General features: G+C 39.2%; 1 protein-coding gene across 1 annotated transcript in view; it reads right to left on the reverse strand.

Annotated features, from left to right (window-relative positions):
• The window catches only part of LOC110172213 (myosin-10-like), a 249,049-nt gene that overhangs the window by 63,304 nt on the left and 166,154 nt on the right, over window positions 1-19,591 (reverse strand). Inside the window, exons 10-15 of the mRNA XM_055152335.1 lie at window positions 18,317-18,460; window positions 18,137-18,232; window positions 15,782-15,900; window positions 13,897-14,028; window positions 11,156-11,350; window positions 9,037-9,210 (exon numbers count right to left, since the gene is read on the reverse strand). Of these exons, the coding sequence (XP_055008310.1) occupies window positions 9,037-9,210; window positions 11,156-11,350; window positions 13,897-14,028; window positions 15,782-15,900; window positions 18,137-18,232; window positions 18,317-18,460 (860 nt within the window). The remainder of the gene's footprint in view (window positions 1-9,036; window positions 9,211-11,155; window positions 11,351-13,896; window positions 14,029-15,781; window positions 15,901-18,136; window positions 18,233-18,316; window positions 18,461-19,591) is intronic.

Raw genomic sequence — 19,591 nt, forward strand, 5'->3', positions numbered from 1 at the left:
TGGAGACAAATAATGAAGAAAACAGTTGTTTTCTTGTTTTTGGTTTTATATTGAAAAACAAATGAACGAATGATACACGGATTGTCAAGACCCAACAAATTGAGTTGGGTATTTTGTTGTTTTTACCGCAAGTGTTCTCGTGTAAACAGGCCCTTAGGGACTGAGTCCATGTGGAATTCATATATATATATATATATATATATATATATATGTATATATATATATATATATATATATATATATATATATATATATATATATATATATATATATATATATATATATATATATATATATATCGAAAACTGAAAAAAACAAATCGTTATCTGTTTTTTCATTTTGGTTTTGGAGACAAATAATGAAGAAAACTGTTGTTTTTTTTTCGGTTTCTTATTTTTGGTTTTATATTGAAAAACGAATGAACGAATGATACACGGATTCTTGACAATTTGTTGGAATTTGAACTCGTACTTTCCAGATTCCCAATTCAAAGACGAGGCCAAAACTCCAGAGCCTCAGCTTCACAAAACCATTTGTCTGAGCTCCAAAGTGTTCAGAAACAGTCAGTTTGAATTTAGAGTCATCTTAGTCAAACGTTTGAGGAAAAATGGACTGAAACACGAAGGAGTTTTATGGCTGAGCGTCATTAACAAACATCTCCATGGAGACAAGCAGGCAGCAAAGTCTAAACGTCATTCAAAACTGGAACACATGTCCTGATCCCTCCTCAATTATACTCAGTGTTGGGAAGTTTACTTTTAAAATGTATTCTCCTACAGATTACAGATTACATAACCCAAAATGTAGTTTGTAACGTAATCCATTAAATTACTTAAAGTGAGTAATGTAATCTGAATACTTTGGATTACTTGATTTGCTGTAGAGAAGCAAAGACTTTACTGAACCGTATTAAAAATATTATTGATAGAAGACGAGGAGACACGTCCACGTAGCATGATTTAGTCCTGTCCTAATCCTGTTAAATCCTGTTTGAGAGATAGTTTAGACCTGGTTTTAGTCCTGGTTTAATCCTGGTTTAGTCCTGGTTTTGACCTGATTTAGTCTTGGTTTAGTCCTGGTTTAGATTTGGTTTAGTCCTGGTTTAGTCCTAGTTTAGACCTGGTTTAGACCTGGTTTTAGACCTGGTTTTAGAGCTGGTTTGTACCTGGGTTTAGACCTAGTTTAGACCTGATTAAGACCTGGTTTAGACCTAGATCAGACCTGGTTTAGACCTGGTTTGGACCTGGGTTTAGACCTGGTTTAGACCTAGTTTAGACCTGGTTTGGACCTGGGTTTAGACCTGGTTTAGACCTAGTTTAGACCTGGTTTAGACCTGGTTTAGACCTGGTTTAGACCTGGTTTAGACCTAGTTTAATCCTGGTTTAGTCCTGGTTTAGTCCTAGTTTAGACCTAGTTTAGACCTAGTTTAGACCTGGTTTGGACCTGGTTTAGACCTGGTTTAGACCTAGTTTAGACCTGGTTTAGACCTGGTTTAGACCTGGTTTAGACCTGGTTTAGACCTAGTTTAATCCTGGTTTAGTCCTGGTTTAGTCCTGGTTTAGTCCTAGTTTAGACCTAGATTAGACCTGGTTTAGACCTGGTTTGGACCTGGGTTTAGACCTGGGTTTAGACCTGGTTTAGACCTGATTAAGACCTGGTTTAGACCTAGATTAGACCTGGTTTAGACCTGGTTTGGACCTGGGTTTAGACCTGGTTTAGACCTAATTTAGACCTGGTTTGGATCTGGGTTTAGACCTGGTTTAGACCTGGTTTAGACCTGGTTTAGACCTAGTTTAATCCTGGTTTAGTCCTGGTTTAGTCCTAGTTTAGACCTAGTTTAGACCTGGTTTTAGACCTGGTTCAGTCCTGGTTTAGTCCTAGTTTAGACCTGGTTTAGACCTGGTTTGGACCTGGGTTTAGACCTGGGTTTAGACCTGGTTCAGTCCTGGTTTAGTCCTAGTTTAGACCTAGTTTAGACCTGGTTTGGACCTGGTTTGGACCTGGGTTTAGACCTGGTTTAGACCTGGTTTAGACCTGGTTTAGTCCTAGTTTAGACCTGGTTTAGACCTGATTTGGACCTGATTTGGACCTGGTTTTAGACCTGGTTTAGACCTGGTTTAGACCTGATTTAAGACCTGGTTTAGACCTGGTTTAGACCTGGTTTAGACCTGGTTTGACCTGGGTTTAGTTTAGACCTAATTTAGACCTGGTTTGGATCTGGGTTTAGACCTGGTTTAGACCTGGTTTAGACCTGGTTTAGACCTAGTTTAATCCTGGTTTAGTCCTGGTTTAGCCCTGGTTTAGTCCTAGTTTAGACCTGGTTTTAGACCTGGTTCAGTCCTGGTTTAGTCCTAGTTTAGACCTGGTTTAGACCTGGTTTGGACCTGGGTTTAGACCTGGGTTTAGACCTGGTTCAGTCCTGGTTTAGTCCTAGTTTAGACCTAGTTTAGACCTGGTTTGGACCTGGTTTGGACCTGGGTTTAGACCTGGTTTAGACCTGGTTTAGACCTGGTTTAGTCCTAGTTTAGACCTAGTTTAGACCTGATTTAGACCTGATTTGGACCTGGTTTTAGACCTGGTTTAGTGTCCGGCAATGAGTGGAATTACCGGAACCAAAAAAAAAAAAAAAGAAAAAATATAAAGAAAAAATTCTGTATAATCCAATTACCACTCACTGAAACAGTAACCAAATACAGTTACTCATCATTTGTACTCTGATTACATAACTCTGGTACATGTAATCTGTTACATTGATTATACTGTACGTACAATAACGATGTGAAATAAATCCACTGTACGCTCCTGCTCCCACGCTTCTCTCTCCCTCCTCCACAGCTGTACTGCACTAGGTCATATTTCCCACGTATCTGAAAGTATGTGAGAGTATTTGAGTGACAGCGCGGCCCAGCGGAGACCTCACACTGTTCTGCTGCGTAACATGATGACCGCCAGGCACACGGCGCGCGGAGCAGACCCCGACCCCCCCCCCCAAAAAAAAAAAACACGACTCGAAAGCGGAGTACAGTACAGCCGCACCTGGACTTCATCAAACTTTATCTGATTAAGTTCAAATGAATCAAAAAAGGGGACTTAAAGGAAACATACTGGACTTTATTCCCCTCTTTAATCTAAACTTTTGGCTATTTTTGCACTGGTATTTTGTTGTAATATGTCCCCTCACTCAGAACAGATGAAAAGGCCGAGCTAACGAACAGAAACTATAAACAAGTAGAGTGTTAGGCCACGATTATCGCCGTATCGGAAAGGATTTGCGTCCAGACACGTCGTTTCTGTGTCCGCAATCCTTCCCTGTCCACACAGCTTTGAGCACATTTGTTTACGTTTTACAGAAGCGAAACTTAAAACCACATGGCTCATTTGCATAAACTAAGCGCTGAAAAAACAGTTCTCTATTGTGGTTCAGATTCTGTTGGACTAAAGGACACGACTCAGTGGATTATATGTGTTGTTTTTGTGACAGGGGGGTGTTCTGCTGATGGTGAGTCTGTTCTGTGTTTCTGTCGTGTTGGAGATGGTTCGTGTTAAACTTTTCAGTGATTATATGTATGCAGGTCGTACACACAGACCGTATTTATGAATGGACATATATTCTAGCCTCTTAGCGTTTTGGCGGTGAATTACTTTGCAGCGTACATCAGCGTATCAGCGTTTTCGGGCGTCCACACGGTGTCGGATCAGATCTGTACTCAGATGAATTCGTGGGAGCTGGCGGCACCAGATCGTTCCGTCTCTGGAGCCGTTTTCAATCGGATTAGTGTGGACGAACACTGCATCCACAACGAAAACGACTCGAATACGAACTTGGATGGGACCTTAGTTTCAGAGGAGTTTCAGTGTAGTTAGCTCCTCCCTGCACTATAAGAAAGTCTCCACCAGTGTCTGACCAGAACTGAATAAGCAGCTTGGATGAACAACAAAATGTTTTCAGCCTACCGTATTTTTGGGACAATAAGGCGCACTGGATTATAAGGCGCAATATCAATAATGTTGAATTCTCTGATCTATTTTCATACATAAATTGCACCGGATTATAAGGGGCATTAAGTGAAACAAACGGACGACACTTGAGACTGATCCCTGAGCCCAGGCGTTCACGATTCATTGGTAGATCGTGGCGTAATTCTCCCGGAGTTGCCTCCTTGTCTTGGTGAATGTTTATTATGAATGTGAATGTGGGTGGACAATTTAAGTTTGGATTTTTATTTCCTACGAGAACGACCCAAATATACATTGAGGAATACTTTGGGGGGCAGGAGTGCTACTTGGATATATAAAAATGTGAAACTTTTCTCGGGGAGGGTCCGTTCCGTCGCCTGCTCGTCTCAAGATGGAGCTGTTATTGCTTTGCTTAAAATGTTCCCTAGTGCGGCATTAAAAGCGCTGCACTGCAAAAACTAAAACCTAGCCATGTTCAGATGACTTGAAATGAGGAAAGTTTTATCATGATTTGAGTAAATTTCACTTGACAAGTAAAATTATCTGCGAATGGTAACAAGACTTTTTGTACTTAAAATATGAAAATATATCTTGCTAAACTTGAGTAATACTACTACTTGGATATACAAAAAATGTACAGATGGGTCCTTTTGGTGTTCTTCAGTGTAGGGACCAGTCTCAAATACAAGTAGAAAAAACTGAGGCACTGAAAAAGAACAAAATATTTAAAATCCTTAATACCACATGGCAGATAAAGTTAAAATCACGCCAACGCATTTCAGCCTTCATCAGGACAAACACTTATTTTGTACTTTTTGAGTGCCTCAGTTTTTTCTACTTTATACATTGAGTAATAATGTGTTTAATGCAGATATGTGCAGATTTGTTTACGTTTTACAGAAACAAAACATAAAACCACATGGCTCATTTGCATAAACTATAAGCGCTGAAAAAAACAGCTCTTTCCTTGTGCACTGATGCGGTTCAGCTTCTGTTGGACTAAAGGACACGACTCAGTGGAATATGTGACAGAGGATGTGCTGATGATGGTGAGTCTGTTCTGTAAAAAAGGTTTTTGTAGCTCTGGATGTTTTCTTTTCTATGGGAGTCGCTCCAAATGGCTCTTTGAGTATTTAAATTTGCCGACCCACAAAAGGCAGGTATAAATCGTAGCTTCCTAGAGTTGTGGCGGTGAATTACTTCGCATAGACTTCAGGCCCATAAATCAAAAACGACGGTGACAAGGCGACAGCAGCAATGTCAGTTGAGTCGAAGCAGAACTACAATTCACCCGTGAGGCTCCTGACTAGCTGTAAGTTCAGAGACAGTTAGAGGACAACAGAGGCCTCAGCTTCACAAAGACTCCAGCCATTTGTCGGACAATCCATCAAGCGGTGTGGCTTCGTAGCTTGCCAAAGTCAAAGCCAAATTTTGACACATTTTTGAGCGCCGTTTACCACATAAAATCGGTTCGAGGTCAGTAAGCACAACCAGAATTACATAAGGTGCACCGAATGTTAAGGCACACTGTCGATTTTTGAGAAAATTTAAGGATTTTAATTGCGCCTTATAGTCCAAAAAATAAGGTAAATTAGTCATGAGTTATGTTACATGTTACTATTGGCCAGGCGCCTGATTTTACTTAACTGGAAAAGCAAAAAAAAAAAAAAAAACCTCACCCATCAAAATCTTCAGAGAAACATAATGCAACATTTACAATTGGAAAAAAAATAATTTTCACTGAGAAACAAACAAGAACTTTTTTACACAACATGGCAACCTTTTATTGACCATTTTAATCGTAGGTAAATATTGAGACAGCCCTATAATGTAAGTGTATGTGTATTTATACATAGGTTGTTCTTGTATATTTGTATTGTATGTACATGTATATATTTTTTTGTTTTGTTTTGTTTTTTATAAATTTTTTCTAATTTTATATATATCTTAATTTCTAAATTCTCTGTCTCTGAATAGTTAAAATGTTAAAACTGTGAAATATGTTGTTGGAGACAATGTTATGTATATTTTGTATAGCTTAAAATTATAATAAACAGAGTTAAAAAAAAAATAAATAAATAAAAAATAAGGTAAATTAAAGTTTTCAGTTGACAAATTGAGTTTCTCTTCGCTGTGGAGCTTTACGTACTTTACTCCAATATGCCTCGTTTCGTAATACATCTCCTTTAACTTTCGCTGAACCCGCGTTTTATACCTCTCTGTCATTACTTGAGTACACATGTTTTGAAGTGCACATTACGGCCGTGATTGACAGCCGGTGGAGCGGAGGACTTGGCCGGCGTTCCTCCTGCAGAAGGCGGAGTCGTACTACGCCGAGGTGAAAGTTGACGGGAGTCCAGAGGTTATGTAACCATCTGCCGAGCGTGGAGCGGAGCCACGAGAAGCAGATGTGGCTCCGGCTCACAACCAGACTATTGTTTCCTGCTACTGACCTCATTAACGGGGGCTCGCTCAGTCCGGCGAGGATCCTAACACAAATACTGGAACTTTACCACACGTATTTAGAGTGATTTTTTATAGTGTTGTGAAACTGCACTCTGCGCTCAATAAAACACGGCATTATTTTAGTTTGGCGGTGAAACTTTTCTCCGGGAGGGTCCGTTCCGTCGCCTGCTCGTCTCAAGAAGGAGCTGTTATCGCTTGGCTTAAAAATGTTCCCTGGTGCGGCATTAAAAGCGCTGCATTGCAAAAATTTTAATCTAGCCATGTTCAGATGATTTGAAATGAGAAAGTTTTATTAAAGTTAAATTATCTGCCAATGGAACAAGACTTTTTGTACTTAAAACACATCTTGCTGCACTTGAAATAAGAAACAAAATGTAATGTTGCTTATTTCCTTGGTAGATACTTTGACTCGTCACATTGAATCGACTCAAATAAAGTAAAATGTTCTTAATTTACGTCATTTTAATTTAGCTAGATATTGTTTTTTACAATGTGCACCCAATTTTTCCCACATATTTGAGCCAGTATAGATACAGAATATTGTGTAAGAAAATATGTCTGCTGCTGTTATCGGCATCTAACGATAAACTATTTTGTTATCTGATCATCAAGAATTGCTCGTTAACATGCCAGTTGCTTGTTTGTTTTATCGTCACAGTATCGAGGTATTAAGTAATTATAATTTAAAATTGGGGTGGTCAATATCTCAAAATTTAAAATATATCAAGATATTTTTTTAACACAAAATTGATTCTGACATATTGTATATATTGATAAGATTCTTATATTTAATTCTGATTTAGCTGCTTCCTTTGTTTTTTTCAGAGCTTATAGTTTATGCAAATGAGTCATGTGGTTTTAAGTTTTGTTGGCGTAAAATGTAAACAAATGTGTCAAAGCTGCATTAAACTCATAATAATCTCAAACGGGCTGATGTGGCTCTAGAGTCGTTATAGTTTATATGTTGTAAAGTTTATTTATGCAGAAGATTTTAATTAATAATCTTCTGCAGTCTAGAAATTGTACAATAGTGTTTGGAAACATTGGGTTTGCTCTGCAGTGGATTGTGGGAAACCTCAGAGCTCCTCACCACTGGTTAGGAACATGGATCTATTATAGTCATTTTTTTTGGGAGTTATTTTTCTTGTACAGGTATCGCGATATATATATATATCGTATATCGAGACATAGCAAAATATATCAAGATATTTTTTAGCTCCATATCACCCAGCCCTATAATTTAAAAGCAAGTAAAAATTGGAGGAAATGTGGAACTGCTTAAAACGAATAAGTTGTGTTTGCATTTTTAAGACAGATAAGAATTTGGTTCAGAATCTTTAAACTTATCTACTAAAAGGAAAGGTTTGAATCTGTCCCACTTAAAGAAACTTTTGAGACAGAGGGTCAGCCATCTGCTTGTCTCCATGAAGATGTTATTCCTTTCCATAAACTGTTCCAACAGAGATGTTCCTGTCAAATATTAGATCAGATTTGTGATATACTGGATCCATAAAAAGCAGGATTGTGTTTACAGTTCTGCACTGCAGCTCCAGTCGCATTTACACTGAAGTATGAATTATGTAAACTCATACAAGAGTGTCGTATATTTCAGAACATGTGTGTAGAGGTCTTAACTACTAGATGTCTGTACATGGACATTCTAATCCAGACATGTCAACCACAGGTCCAGGGGCCAAATTTTGCCGGCAATTTTTCCCACATATTTGAGCCAGTATAGATACAGAATATTGTGTAAGAAAATATGTCTGCTGCTGTTATCGGCATCTAATGATAAACTATTTTGTTATCTGATCATCAAGAATTGCTCGTTAACATGCCAGTTGCTTGTTTGTTTTATTGTCACAGTACCGAGGTATTAAGTAATTCTAATTAAAAATTGGGGTGGTCAATATCTCAAAATTTAAAATATATCAAGATATATAAATATGTCAACCACAGGTCCAGGGGCCAAATTTTGCCGGCAATATAATTACATTTGGCTCGTAAGATCATATCAAATACATGTATTAGAGCTGCCCGCCGGTTGCCGCGTCATTATGACAGATGCACCACTAATACTACGAATCCCAGAATGCTTTGCAAAAGCATTGGCGCCGGCCTGTCATTCCGCTAATAGCCTCCACCGCTCCTGTTGATACTCATTATCATCTGCTAAAGACACTGGATTCTCATTGAAGCAAGTTGTTGTTTTTGACTGGTTGTTGGCTTGTGAAAAAAACGAATACATTTAAATGGAGTTCAAAAGCTACAGAGAGACTATAGAGACATTATTTATTTAAAATTGTGCTATTATTTTATATTCTGCATGTTCTGGATTCAATGTTTAAGCAAAACTATTATTAAACATTTATTTAAATAAAAAAAAAAGGTTTAACAAGAGAAAATATACAGATGTTGTTCAAATTTTTCAATAAATATTTAGTTGTGGCCCATGACTTCGACCCAGTTTTTAATTTTGGCCTCTGTGAATTTGAGTTTGACAAACCTTCTCTAATCAGTAAGTTGCGATTTTGATTCAGTGTTGTGCAGTCCTACTTTCTGAGCAATGAAAACAAGTGTAATTCGAATAAATGCTTCGGATGTGTTGAATACCTTTCCAGCGTAGTGGATGATGCAGAAGTCAGCTTTATCCTTGAGCTGCCGGGGCTTCTGGAACTTGGAGTGCGTGCCCTGCTCCTGGAGAACTTTGTCCACAAACGTCTTGTCTGTGGCCTTGGGGAACCAGCACTCCTCATCCAGCAGAGCCAGGATCCCGGGGGGGTTATTCTGAGGAGGAAGAGAGAGGAGATCACTCAAACTATTACGAGTTGTCATGGATTAAATGGATCTCTGTCTCCACGTTTGCAGCAAGATATAGAATTGGCCTCGGTGTTTGTTGACTAATAAACGATTATTAAAAAAGGAAGTGAGTTGGCAGGGTGTTGTGTTACAGCTGGCGGTGCTGTGAGGGAGGTGGCACAGACTGGCAGCTATTCTTCTGTTAATCTTCCCCATGGCAGCCGTAGCTACTGGAGTTTAGATTCTTGGCTCCCACTGCAATCCAGCTCAGTAAGCACAGCCACTCAGGTTACTTAACATAACTCTGGTTCTATGAGTGCACAGGTCCCGGTCAGTTCGGGGTCAGACGTGCAGGAAGGCACCGTCTGGTTTTGGGCCCTGGCCCGGAGGTTGGGGACCACCGGTGTAGAACAAAAGTCTTTTGGCTTTTTATATTTGAGAATGTGGTTCTCAATACAAAAACTTGGAAACTCCCGAAATTATGAAATATTAGTGAAGTGCAAATGACACAAAACATGTGAACACTGACAGAACTCAAGATGAACTCAGTGCAGGGCCGCAAGTCTAATACTACTACTAGTAGTAGTAGTATTAGTAGTAGTTGTAGTAGTAGGAGTAGGAGTAGTAGTAGTAGGAGTAGTAGGAGTAGCAGTAGTAGTTGTTGTAGTAGCAGTAGTAGCAGTAGTAGTAGTAGTAGTAGTAATCGTAGTAATAGAAGTTGTTGTTGTAGTAGCAGTGGCAGTAGCAGTAGTAGCAGTAGTAGTAGTAGTAGTAGTAGTAGTAGTAGTAGTAGTAGTAGTAGTAGTAGTAGTAGTAGTAGTAGTAGTAGTAGTAGTAGTAGTAGTTGTTGCAGTAGCAGTAGCAGTAGTAGTAGTAGCAGTAGTAGTAGTAGTAGTTGTTGTTGCAGTAGTAGCAGTAGCAGTAGTAGTTGTAGCAGCAGTAGTAGTAGTAGTAGTTGTTGTAGTAGTAGCAGTAGTAGTAGTAGTTGTTGCAGTAGCAGTACTAGTAGTAGTAGTAATAGTCGTCGTCGTCGTAGTAGTAGTAGCAGTAGTAGTAGTAGTAGTAGCAGTAGTAGTAGTAGTAGTAGTTGGTGTTGCAGTAGTAGTAGTAGTTGTTGCAGTAGCAGTAGTAGTAGTAGTAGTTGTTGTTGCAGTAGCAGTAGTAGTAGTAGTAGTTGTTGTTGCAGTAGCAGTAGTAGTAGTAGTAGTTGTTGTTAATAGTAGTAGTAGTATTAGTAGTAGTAGCAGTATTAGTAGTAGTAGCAGTAGTACTGACAGGTCTGCCGATGAACTCAATACACGGCTGCAGGTCCAGTAGTAGCAGTAGTAATAGTAGTAGTACTAGTAAGTAATAGTAGTTGTTGTTGTTGTTGTAGCAATAGTAGTAGTAGTAGTAATAGTAGTAATAGTCGTAGTAGTAGTAGTAGTAGCAGCAGTATTAGTAGTAATAGCTTAGTATTTCTCTCGATGAGCTCGATACACGGCTGCAGGTCCAGCAGTAGTAGTAGTAATAGTTGTTGTAGTACTAGTTGTATTAGTACTAGCAGTATTAGTAGTAGTAGTAGTAGCAGTAGTAGTAGTAGTAGCAGTAGTAGTAGTAGCAGTAGTACTGACAGGTCTCTCGATGAGCTCGATACACGGCTGCAGGTCCAGCAGTAGTAGTAGTAACAGTTGTTGTAGTACTAGTTGTATTAGTACTAGCAGTATTAGTAGTGGTAATAGTTGTTGTTGTAGTAGTAGCAGTAGTAGTAGTAGCAGTAGTAGTAGTAGCAGTAGTAGTAGTAGCAGTAGTACTGACAGGTCTCTCGATGAGTTCGATACACGGCTGCAGGTCCAGCAGTAGTAGTAGTAATAGTTGTTGTAGTACTAGTTGTATTAGTACTAGCAGTATTAGTAGTAGTAGTAGCAGTAGTAGTAGTAGCAGTAGTACTGACAGGTCTCTCGATGAGTTCGATACACGGCTGCAGGTCCAGGCCGAAGTCGATGAAGCTCCAGTCGATGCCCTCCCTCTGATACTCCTCCTGCTCCAGCACAAACATGGTGTGGTTGAAGAGCTGCTGGAGTTTCTCGTTGGTGTAGTTGATGCACAGCTGCTCGAAGGAGTTCAGCTGGAGACAGAGAAAAAAACACACACGGTCACAAGTTCAGAGGTTTATTTTTAAAGCGGGGGTACAAGATTCTCAAACCATGGAAGGAGGAACGAGGTTTTTAAATCCAGCTCTCACAAAAACCCTTGGAACTTCACTTGTATTCACATAAAAAATGTTTTCTTTTGCTCTTTAGATGAAGAAGACAGTGTGCAGTTGCCAGATTTTTGTCACAAACTTTTGCTTTCACAATACACTTTATTGGGGAAAACACCCTTTTTATGAGGAATATTGAGTAATTCATCTTTAAATTACGTTAGAGGTGATTAGAGATGACCCATATGGGGCAGATCCTGATACCAATATTTTATTATTCTCCCACATTTTATTAAAAAATTACTACTAATTTAAATATTGTCTATACTTTTTACTCCTCTGCATAGTTTAAGTATAACAAGGCCTGGTCAATCTCTATTGTACATATACAAATCTTTATATTTGAGCTTCATTTGACATGTTTTTCTAGGTTCTTTAGCTACATTTTGGTAGTCTGATTCATCAGTCGGTTTCACTTTGTGGAAACCGTCTGACCAAGCAGCATTAGGATTCATTCGCTCGACTGTAGGTGGGTACTTTTTTTCCTTAAACAATCGCTGCTGTTTGGTCGTGACGTATGTAATGCACCAAATCCTGTAGGAAGAAGGACAATAACGTCTTTCCGATTGATAAAATTCACCAAACATTCTCTTTCTTCCAGCTTTAAATCCTCGATCTCCGTAATCGTTGCCAACACAGAAGGTCTGTCTTCGTCTACATCCATCTCGACGCTTTGTTGATTTACTTCTAAGCCGTGGAGACACTAACGGTCTTGTCTGTACACATTATAACATGCATGTTTTTACATTGTTTAGTTTTTCTATATTCTTTTAATACTATGAACCAGATATTACGTGCTCTTAATAAAGACTGAATTGAATTTACTGTTGTGCTGCACCAAAAAAGGGACCCAGACAGACGCTTGAGTTTGACGTCAAGGCTTCACAGCTCACAGCTGATTGGCTGGTGCGCAGACTAAAAACTTCCGGGGTTCTTGTAAACCACAGGTGTCAAACATAAGGCCCTCCAAGACCTTTAATGTGGCCCTTGGGTGATTTTCTACTAAAATATTTTAATTATATTTTCTATTAAAATATTGGTAATTTTCTGCGGTGCTGAGCATAGCAATGTCTCCAGCGTCTCTGTACGTGGCCCCTCCCACCAGAGCAGCACAAATGAAGACTTGTCTCTTTCCAAACGCTCTTAAAGGACGATCGTTTTGACTGTTGACCGTGACACCCTCATCAGAAAAATGTCCAAAATGAGAAAAGTGGACACTGAAAGAAACATTGACTTATTCCTGTTTGCATACAAGTTATTGTTAAAACATTGTATTGAAATTGAATTTTTATTCAAGTTTCTGGTTGTTCATAATATTATAATATTATAATAAGAAAGAGTTCATCAATTAAAAAAGATTTCTGTAATAGATTTCTCTGCACAAATATTTGAAGTTATTGTTATTTTTGGGGTTTATATGTCATGAGTTTTCTGATCCGGCCCCTTTGGGATCAAAGTAGGTTGGATACGACCCCCGGACCAAAATGAGTTTGACACCCCTGTTGTAAAACGTCTAGTGTATTCTGATTCCTGACCTAGTCGCTGGAGAGAAATGAAATTGAGCGGAGGCACTAGGTGGCGCCAGACAGTCTAACAGTTTGAAGCACCTGTGAGTATATAAAACTTTAAATTATTGTCATATTTCAAATTATTAAGACTAAATCATATCAGCAATAAAGATCATTTCTTCATGTTACTTCACTGCATTCAAATCTGTAACACTAACAAAACATTACGGATTCCGGCCCAGCAGATTAAAATATGACTTTCATTTAGACTCACAAAATCAATATTGTTAGACTCTAATACTCTGCATACTTTCTCCACCTCTTTCAGTACATTCCTAAAGAGATGAAGCCGCACCGTTTGGGATAAAAAGCCAAATTAAACAACAACACAGAACATGGCCAATAGTAGAGAAAAATACCAAAAGAATTCTGCATTCTTGTGGCTTCGGTTCCCTTTTGAACATGTTTTTGGTCACTTTGGGTTAGCTGTTTCACATTTCCAAACTTATAATAATGTTTACATCTGGAAAACGCGCTTTATAAACTTCACCTCCGTTTCCAGTGAGGTGTTGGAGCTCCCTCTGCTGTCAACAACGGGAATTAACAATGACAAAATAAACTAATTGAAGTTCTTGTCCAATTTTAATGAGTCCGGTGATGGTTTATGGGATTAAAAACTGTTCAGAAAATGTTTGGATTTTTACTGCTGATGTCAATGTCAACACAAAACTGATACAGAATGCAGAGCTGGGCCATTTCTGAAGAGGGCACAAAGAATTTTTTGCGCTGAATAACTTTGATTGTTTTTACTTGTTAATAAAACGTACTTTTTTTTTTTTGATCCTATGGAGAAGTCCGCTTGCTTTTTGGCTTAAATCTTGCACGCTGCACACTACCGCAAAACGATCTCGTACAAGCCGGCAAGATGTCCAGGATGCCGATGAAGGAGGCGCCCTGGCGTTTGGTGCGATCCAGAGCTTTGTTAATGCGATGGACCAGCCAGCGGAACAAGCGCTCGTATGTGGCCTTAGCCAGGGCCTCCACCGCGAAGTCAGCCTGAAGGGAGAACAACAAAGTCAGGAAGTGTACACAATCTGACCATAAAAAAATGATTTAGCTGGAACTATGTTACATTCAGGCGCGCTTATTTAAACCTTCAGTTATTTTTGTTTCCCTTTCATAATAAGGTTTGTAATTTGTATTTTTTGCTTAACTATTTTTTTATGGTTGAGGGTAGCCTTTTGTTTTAACCAGGTGGGACCGACTGTAATGTTTTCGCTTTTTCTTTGGGTTCAGGTTCAGTTTTTTTTTTTTTTTTTTTTAGGTTAAGTTATAACTTTCTTCAGTTGTTGGTGCTTCTACAGACCTGTATTGCGTTGGCCCGGTGTCGCACCTTTTCGTTCTGTTTGGCCGGCTCATCAGGTTCACCTTCCAGTTACTGTTATTACTTTCTTTTTATTATTTTTGGGCACGGGAGGGTTTTTAAATTTCTTCAAAACAGTTAAAAAGAAGAACAAACGAGAAGACAAGATCAAAATAAAAGAAATTAAAAGTTAACACTTGACTCCTGTGTCCTTGTCCCAGGTCGAAATGGTTTTGTATCTTCTCTTGAGTTTATAGACAATCTTAAAACTTTTTTGACAGTGTTTGCTAATGTGTGCATTGTGTAACTCCTAAACATTCCACCATAGACATACATGTGGAACACTCCCAACATCATGTCACTGCAAAGTATCAATAGAGGAAGGAAAATATATATTAATAATGCTTTGTGATTTTCTATATTAAACACTATTAAAGTAGACTGACCAGACATCCCTATTTACCCGGGACAGTCCCAGTTTTGAGTCCTGTGTCCCCCGTCCCAGCAGATTTAAACAAAACCACTGACTTGTCCCAGTTTTATACAAGAAATGTCCCAGGTGTCCATATTTTTGAGCAATTTGAAACCTGACAACAATAAAGAGGAGTATATATTGTCATTTGTTTCGGTAAAATATAGAACAGCTGCTTAAAAATGTGACTATACTGACTCATATGTTCATCATGAATGGTCTCTGCATAACAATTTTCCTTAATTGCGCACTTTTCACAATTTTATTATTACCAACCACCAAAAAAATTTGCCTGTTTCACTTTTGGAAACCGTCTGAACTCACAGCATTAGGATTCGTTCGCTCGACGGTAGGCGGGTACTTTTTTTATTTAACCAATCGCTGCTATTTGGTCGTGACATATGTAATGCGCCAAATCCCGTAGGAAGAAGGACAATAACGTCTTTCCCCTTGATAAAATTCACCAAACATTCTCTTTGTTACGGTTTTAAATCCTCGATCTCGGGAATCGTCGCCAACACAGAAAGTCTGTCTTCGTCTACATCCATCTCCATGCTTTGTTTAACGCTTTGTTTACTGTTGTGCTGTTCCACAAAATGGACTCAGACAGGTGCTTGAGTTTGACGTCATGGCTTCACAGCTCTTCATTGATTGGTCATTGCGTGATCTACAACGTCTGGGGTTCTTGCAAACCGTCTAGTGTATTTTGATTCCTGACCTAGTGGCTGGAGAGAAATGAAATTGAGAGGAGGCACAAGCTAATGTCCCAGTTTTTTATTTTGAAACTCTGGTCACCCTAGATTAAAAGTGAACTATAAAACATTTTAGGAGGAGGGTGTGTCTTTGCGTTGTCTGGAAAGTTCACACTACGGCATTAAACGTATCTATCTCCATGATGAAAACTGGCAGGTGTTGTCATCAGGCCAAATTACAGAGCGGATTTTTGAAGAGATAAATACAAGTTTCCTTCTCACCTGCTCTTTGGTCTGTGCTTTCTGAACATAGTCCCGGCCCACTTTGATCCTGGGCGTGAGGATGGCTCTGGTGAACTCCATCACGTTCATCCCCAGCAAATGGCAAAGCTTCTGGGCCACTGACAAGACAAACACACGTACAAACCATTTCACTTTGGACAAAAAATAGACAAAAATAACATTAAACTGATTGCTGGCAAAGCGCTGATGTATTTTCAGCAGCAGCAGAGCGAGTATTTGATGTCTGTTTTGTTTTTGGTGCGCGTGGAGTGTGAGGTATGTGTGTCCAGAGCGATCGCCTCTGACGGAGCTGACGTTTTAATAAGACGCTGAATGATCAGAGACAAACACTGGCATCTGAAAGTGAAGCCAGTTCAAACAGGATCACATTTCTAATAAAGACCGAGACCAGGGGCCGTCACATATCACTCACTACAAATATTCTGCTTTGTCTGGAAAAAGAGTTTACTGTGCCCCATGGAAGACCTCGGCGAGATGTGGAGATAGTGTCAAAGCCCATTCCAAACTAAAAGATATTCATTGGAATTTCCATTAGCTGGATCATATTCATGCGTTTCTGTTTTGAATGATTTGACGTGGCGGTGACTCGCAATTTAAATCAAAATATGATATCTGAAGAAACTGGAGAAAAGGTCCTCACAAAGTCCTTTGAATAAGAAAGAAATCATTTGTCTGAAATCCTTGAATATAACCAGCAAGCCTCTCTGATAAATTAAAACAATGTGCGTCCAGACACGTCGTTTCTGTGTCCGCAAGTCTTCCCTATCCACACAACTTTGAGCATATGTGTTTACAGAAACGAAACTTAAAACCACATGGCTTATTTGCATAAACTAAACGCTCAAAAAAACAGCTCGATATTGTGCGCTGATGCGGTTCAGCTTCTGTCGCACTAAAGGACACGACTCAGTGGAATATGAGTGTTGTTTCTGTGACAGAGGGGTGTTCTGCTGATGGTGAGTCTCTTCTGTGTTTCTGTCGCGTTGGAGATGGTTCATGTTAAACTTTTTAGAGATTATACGTCTGCAGGTCGTACACACAGACCGTTTTTATGAATGGACATATATTCTAGCCCACTGGTGTCAAACATAAGGCCCGGGGGCTGGATCCGGCCCTCCAAGACCTTTAATCTGGCCCTCGGCTGATTTTCTACTAAAATATTTTAATTATATTTTCTATTAAAATCTTGTTAATTTTCTGTGGTGTTTATCACAGCAGCGTCTCCAGCGTCTCTGTACGTGGCCCCTCCCACCAGAGCAGCACAAATGAAGACTTGTCTCTTTCCAAACGCTCTTAAAGGACGATCGTTTTGACTGTTGACCGTGACACCCTCATCAGAAAAATGTCCAACATGAGAAAAGTGGAGCCGAGTGCAGGATTTTCCAAGAAAAAATAATTTATTCCTATTTACAGATAAGTTCATGTTAAAACATTGTGTTGAAATTGTATTTTTCTTAAAGTTTCAGGTTGTTCATAATATTATAATATTTTGTTAAAGAAAGAGTTCTCTGCACAAATATTTGAACTTATTGTTATTTTTGGGGTTTATATGACATGAGTTTTCTGATCCGGTTGGTTGGATACGGCCCCCGGACCAAAATGAGTTTGACACCCCTGGTCTAGCCTCTTAGTGTTTTGGCGGTGAATTACTTCGCGGCGCACAGACCTACATCAGCGTATCAGCGTTTTCGGGCGTCTACACAGGACCGGATCAGATTCGTACTGAGATGAATTCATGGGAGTTGGAGGCACCAGATCGTTCCGTCTCTGGAGCCGTTTTCAATCAGATTAGTGTGGACGAACACTGCATCCACAACGAAAGCAACTTGAATACAAACTAGCGTGGACGGGGCCTATGACACTGTATTTTCAATGTAAATGTTCTTCAGCCAAGCAAACATAATGATCTTTTACCATATATAATGCTGACTTATGTAGATATAGTTATGTTATGTTATAGTTATGTAGTTATTTTTTACTTATTATTTGTGCTTTTTCAAAAAAATTTACAATTGTATGTAAAAGAACAAATAATCTGTGGGGTTCTACAAAAAAAGTGAAAAATAAAATACCTTATACATTGAAGTAAGCTTTGTAAATAAACCATTTTGACTTCTGACTTTTGGCTTCTCAAATGTACCAGCTTTCAGACTCAAATAATAAGTTATTTTCTCCATCACATAAATTTGCTCCATTATATCTGTCCATTGTTGTAGTTTCAAAGGGTCATCCATGTAGATTTATTTTTATAGACCAGATTGTCTGTATTTCACTGTAGAAACGGCCTCATAAATCCACTTTTGTGTTATTTTGTGTGCGTGCTCTGGTGTGTACCTGTGTTTTCGGGCATGGAGGCCTGGTCTGTGTTCCTCTCTTTCTTAAACACGATGTTCCCAAACTGCAGCACGGCAGACACCACCTTCAGCATGCCTGTGGAGACATGAGAGTCCGTGAGCCCCACACGAGACACCACAAGAGGATCTATCACGTGTTTGATGTGAGCAGAACACTCACACACGATCTCCTCGTGGGTGAAGCCCATGATGTGCATGGCCTCCATGGTCTCCTGGAAGTTCTCCTTGTCCTGCTGACCCGGGATGGGCAGGTTCCCGTTGGACAGGAAGCGGTAGTTGTTAAAGCCCTCCAGCAGCAGATCAGCTGACAGCAAAAGACACATTCATCATCAAACACACACTGGGGACATTTACGCTGACAGAAACAATCAACATAACCAAAAATAAGATGATATGTGGTCGTGTTTACAGCACAAGAGAAATATGACCACAAAAACACCTGGGGACACGTGTCAGTGAATCTCAGAAACTCAGTGAAACTCAGTGTTTTTCTGAGTAATTGTTGTATTTAAACTAGAGAGTACAGTAAATTTTAAAACATTTTGTTCAGTCTCCTTCATTTTTTGATCTTGAGTAGCCTTTTAAAGAAATTGTACTTTTCAGATTACTTTTCTAGCAGCATACTTTTATTCCTACTCAAGTAATATTTTATTGAATTAACAGTACTCTTACTTAAGTAACAGTTTTAGTTCCTCTTCCCACTGTGAGTGAGTCTAAATCAGGGGTGTGCAAACTACGGCCCGGGGACCAAAGGCGGCCCTTTAATCTTTTTAATCTGGCCCGCCGAACTTGAATAAATTATAATAGTAAAAGTTGTAATGCTTTTATTACCAAAACACTCCATCCATCTGCTCCTAGTCCCGGCCCTTCCGTCAAATTTTAGAACCCTTTATGGCCCACGAGTCAAAAAGTTTGCCCACCCCTGGTCTAAAGTGAGACAAAAAAGTTAAGACAAAAGCTTTTTTGTCTTAAGTTATTTGTGCTGGCACCGGCTTTTACGGCCCTATATCACATTGGCCCAGTGTCGCACCTTTTCGTTCTGTTTGGCTCATCAGGTTCACCTTCCAGTTACTGTTATTACTTTTTTTTATTACTTTTGGGCACGGGAGGGTTTTAAATTTCTTCAAAACAGTTAAAAAGAAGAACAAACGAGAAAACAAGATCAAAATAAAAGTTATCCCTTGACTCCTGTGTCCTTTTAAATATGTTGCCCTTCAGATCGAAACAAACTACAACAGGTGAGCTGATTTTGCTTTCAATTTTGTTTCTTTTCTTGAGATTTCAGACAAACTTTTTTGACCATGTTTGCTAATGTGTGCATTGTGTAACTCCTAAACATTCCACCGTAGACATTCATGTAGAACACTCCCAGCATGATGTCACTGCAAAGTATCAATAGAGGAAGGAAAATATCTATTAAAAACGCTTTGTGATT

Source organism: Boleophthalmus pectinirostris, unplaced genomic scaffold (assembly GCF_026225935.1).
Source record: "Boleophthalmus pectinirostris isolate CB_2022bp ecotype Guang Dong unplaced genomic scaffold, ASM2622593v1 HiC_scaffold_17, whole genome shotgun sequence".
NCBI lineage: Eukaryota > Metazoa > Chordata > Actinopteri > Gobiiformes > Gobiidae > Boleophthalmus > Boleophthalmus pectinirostris.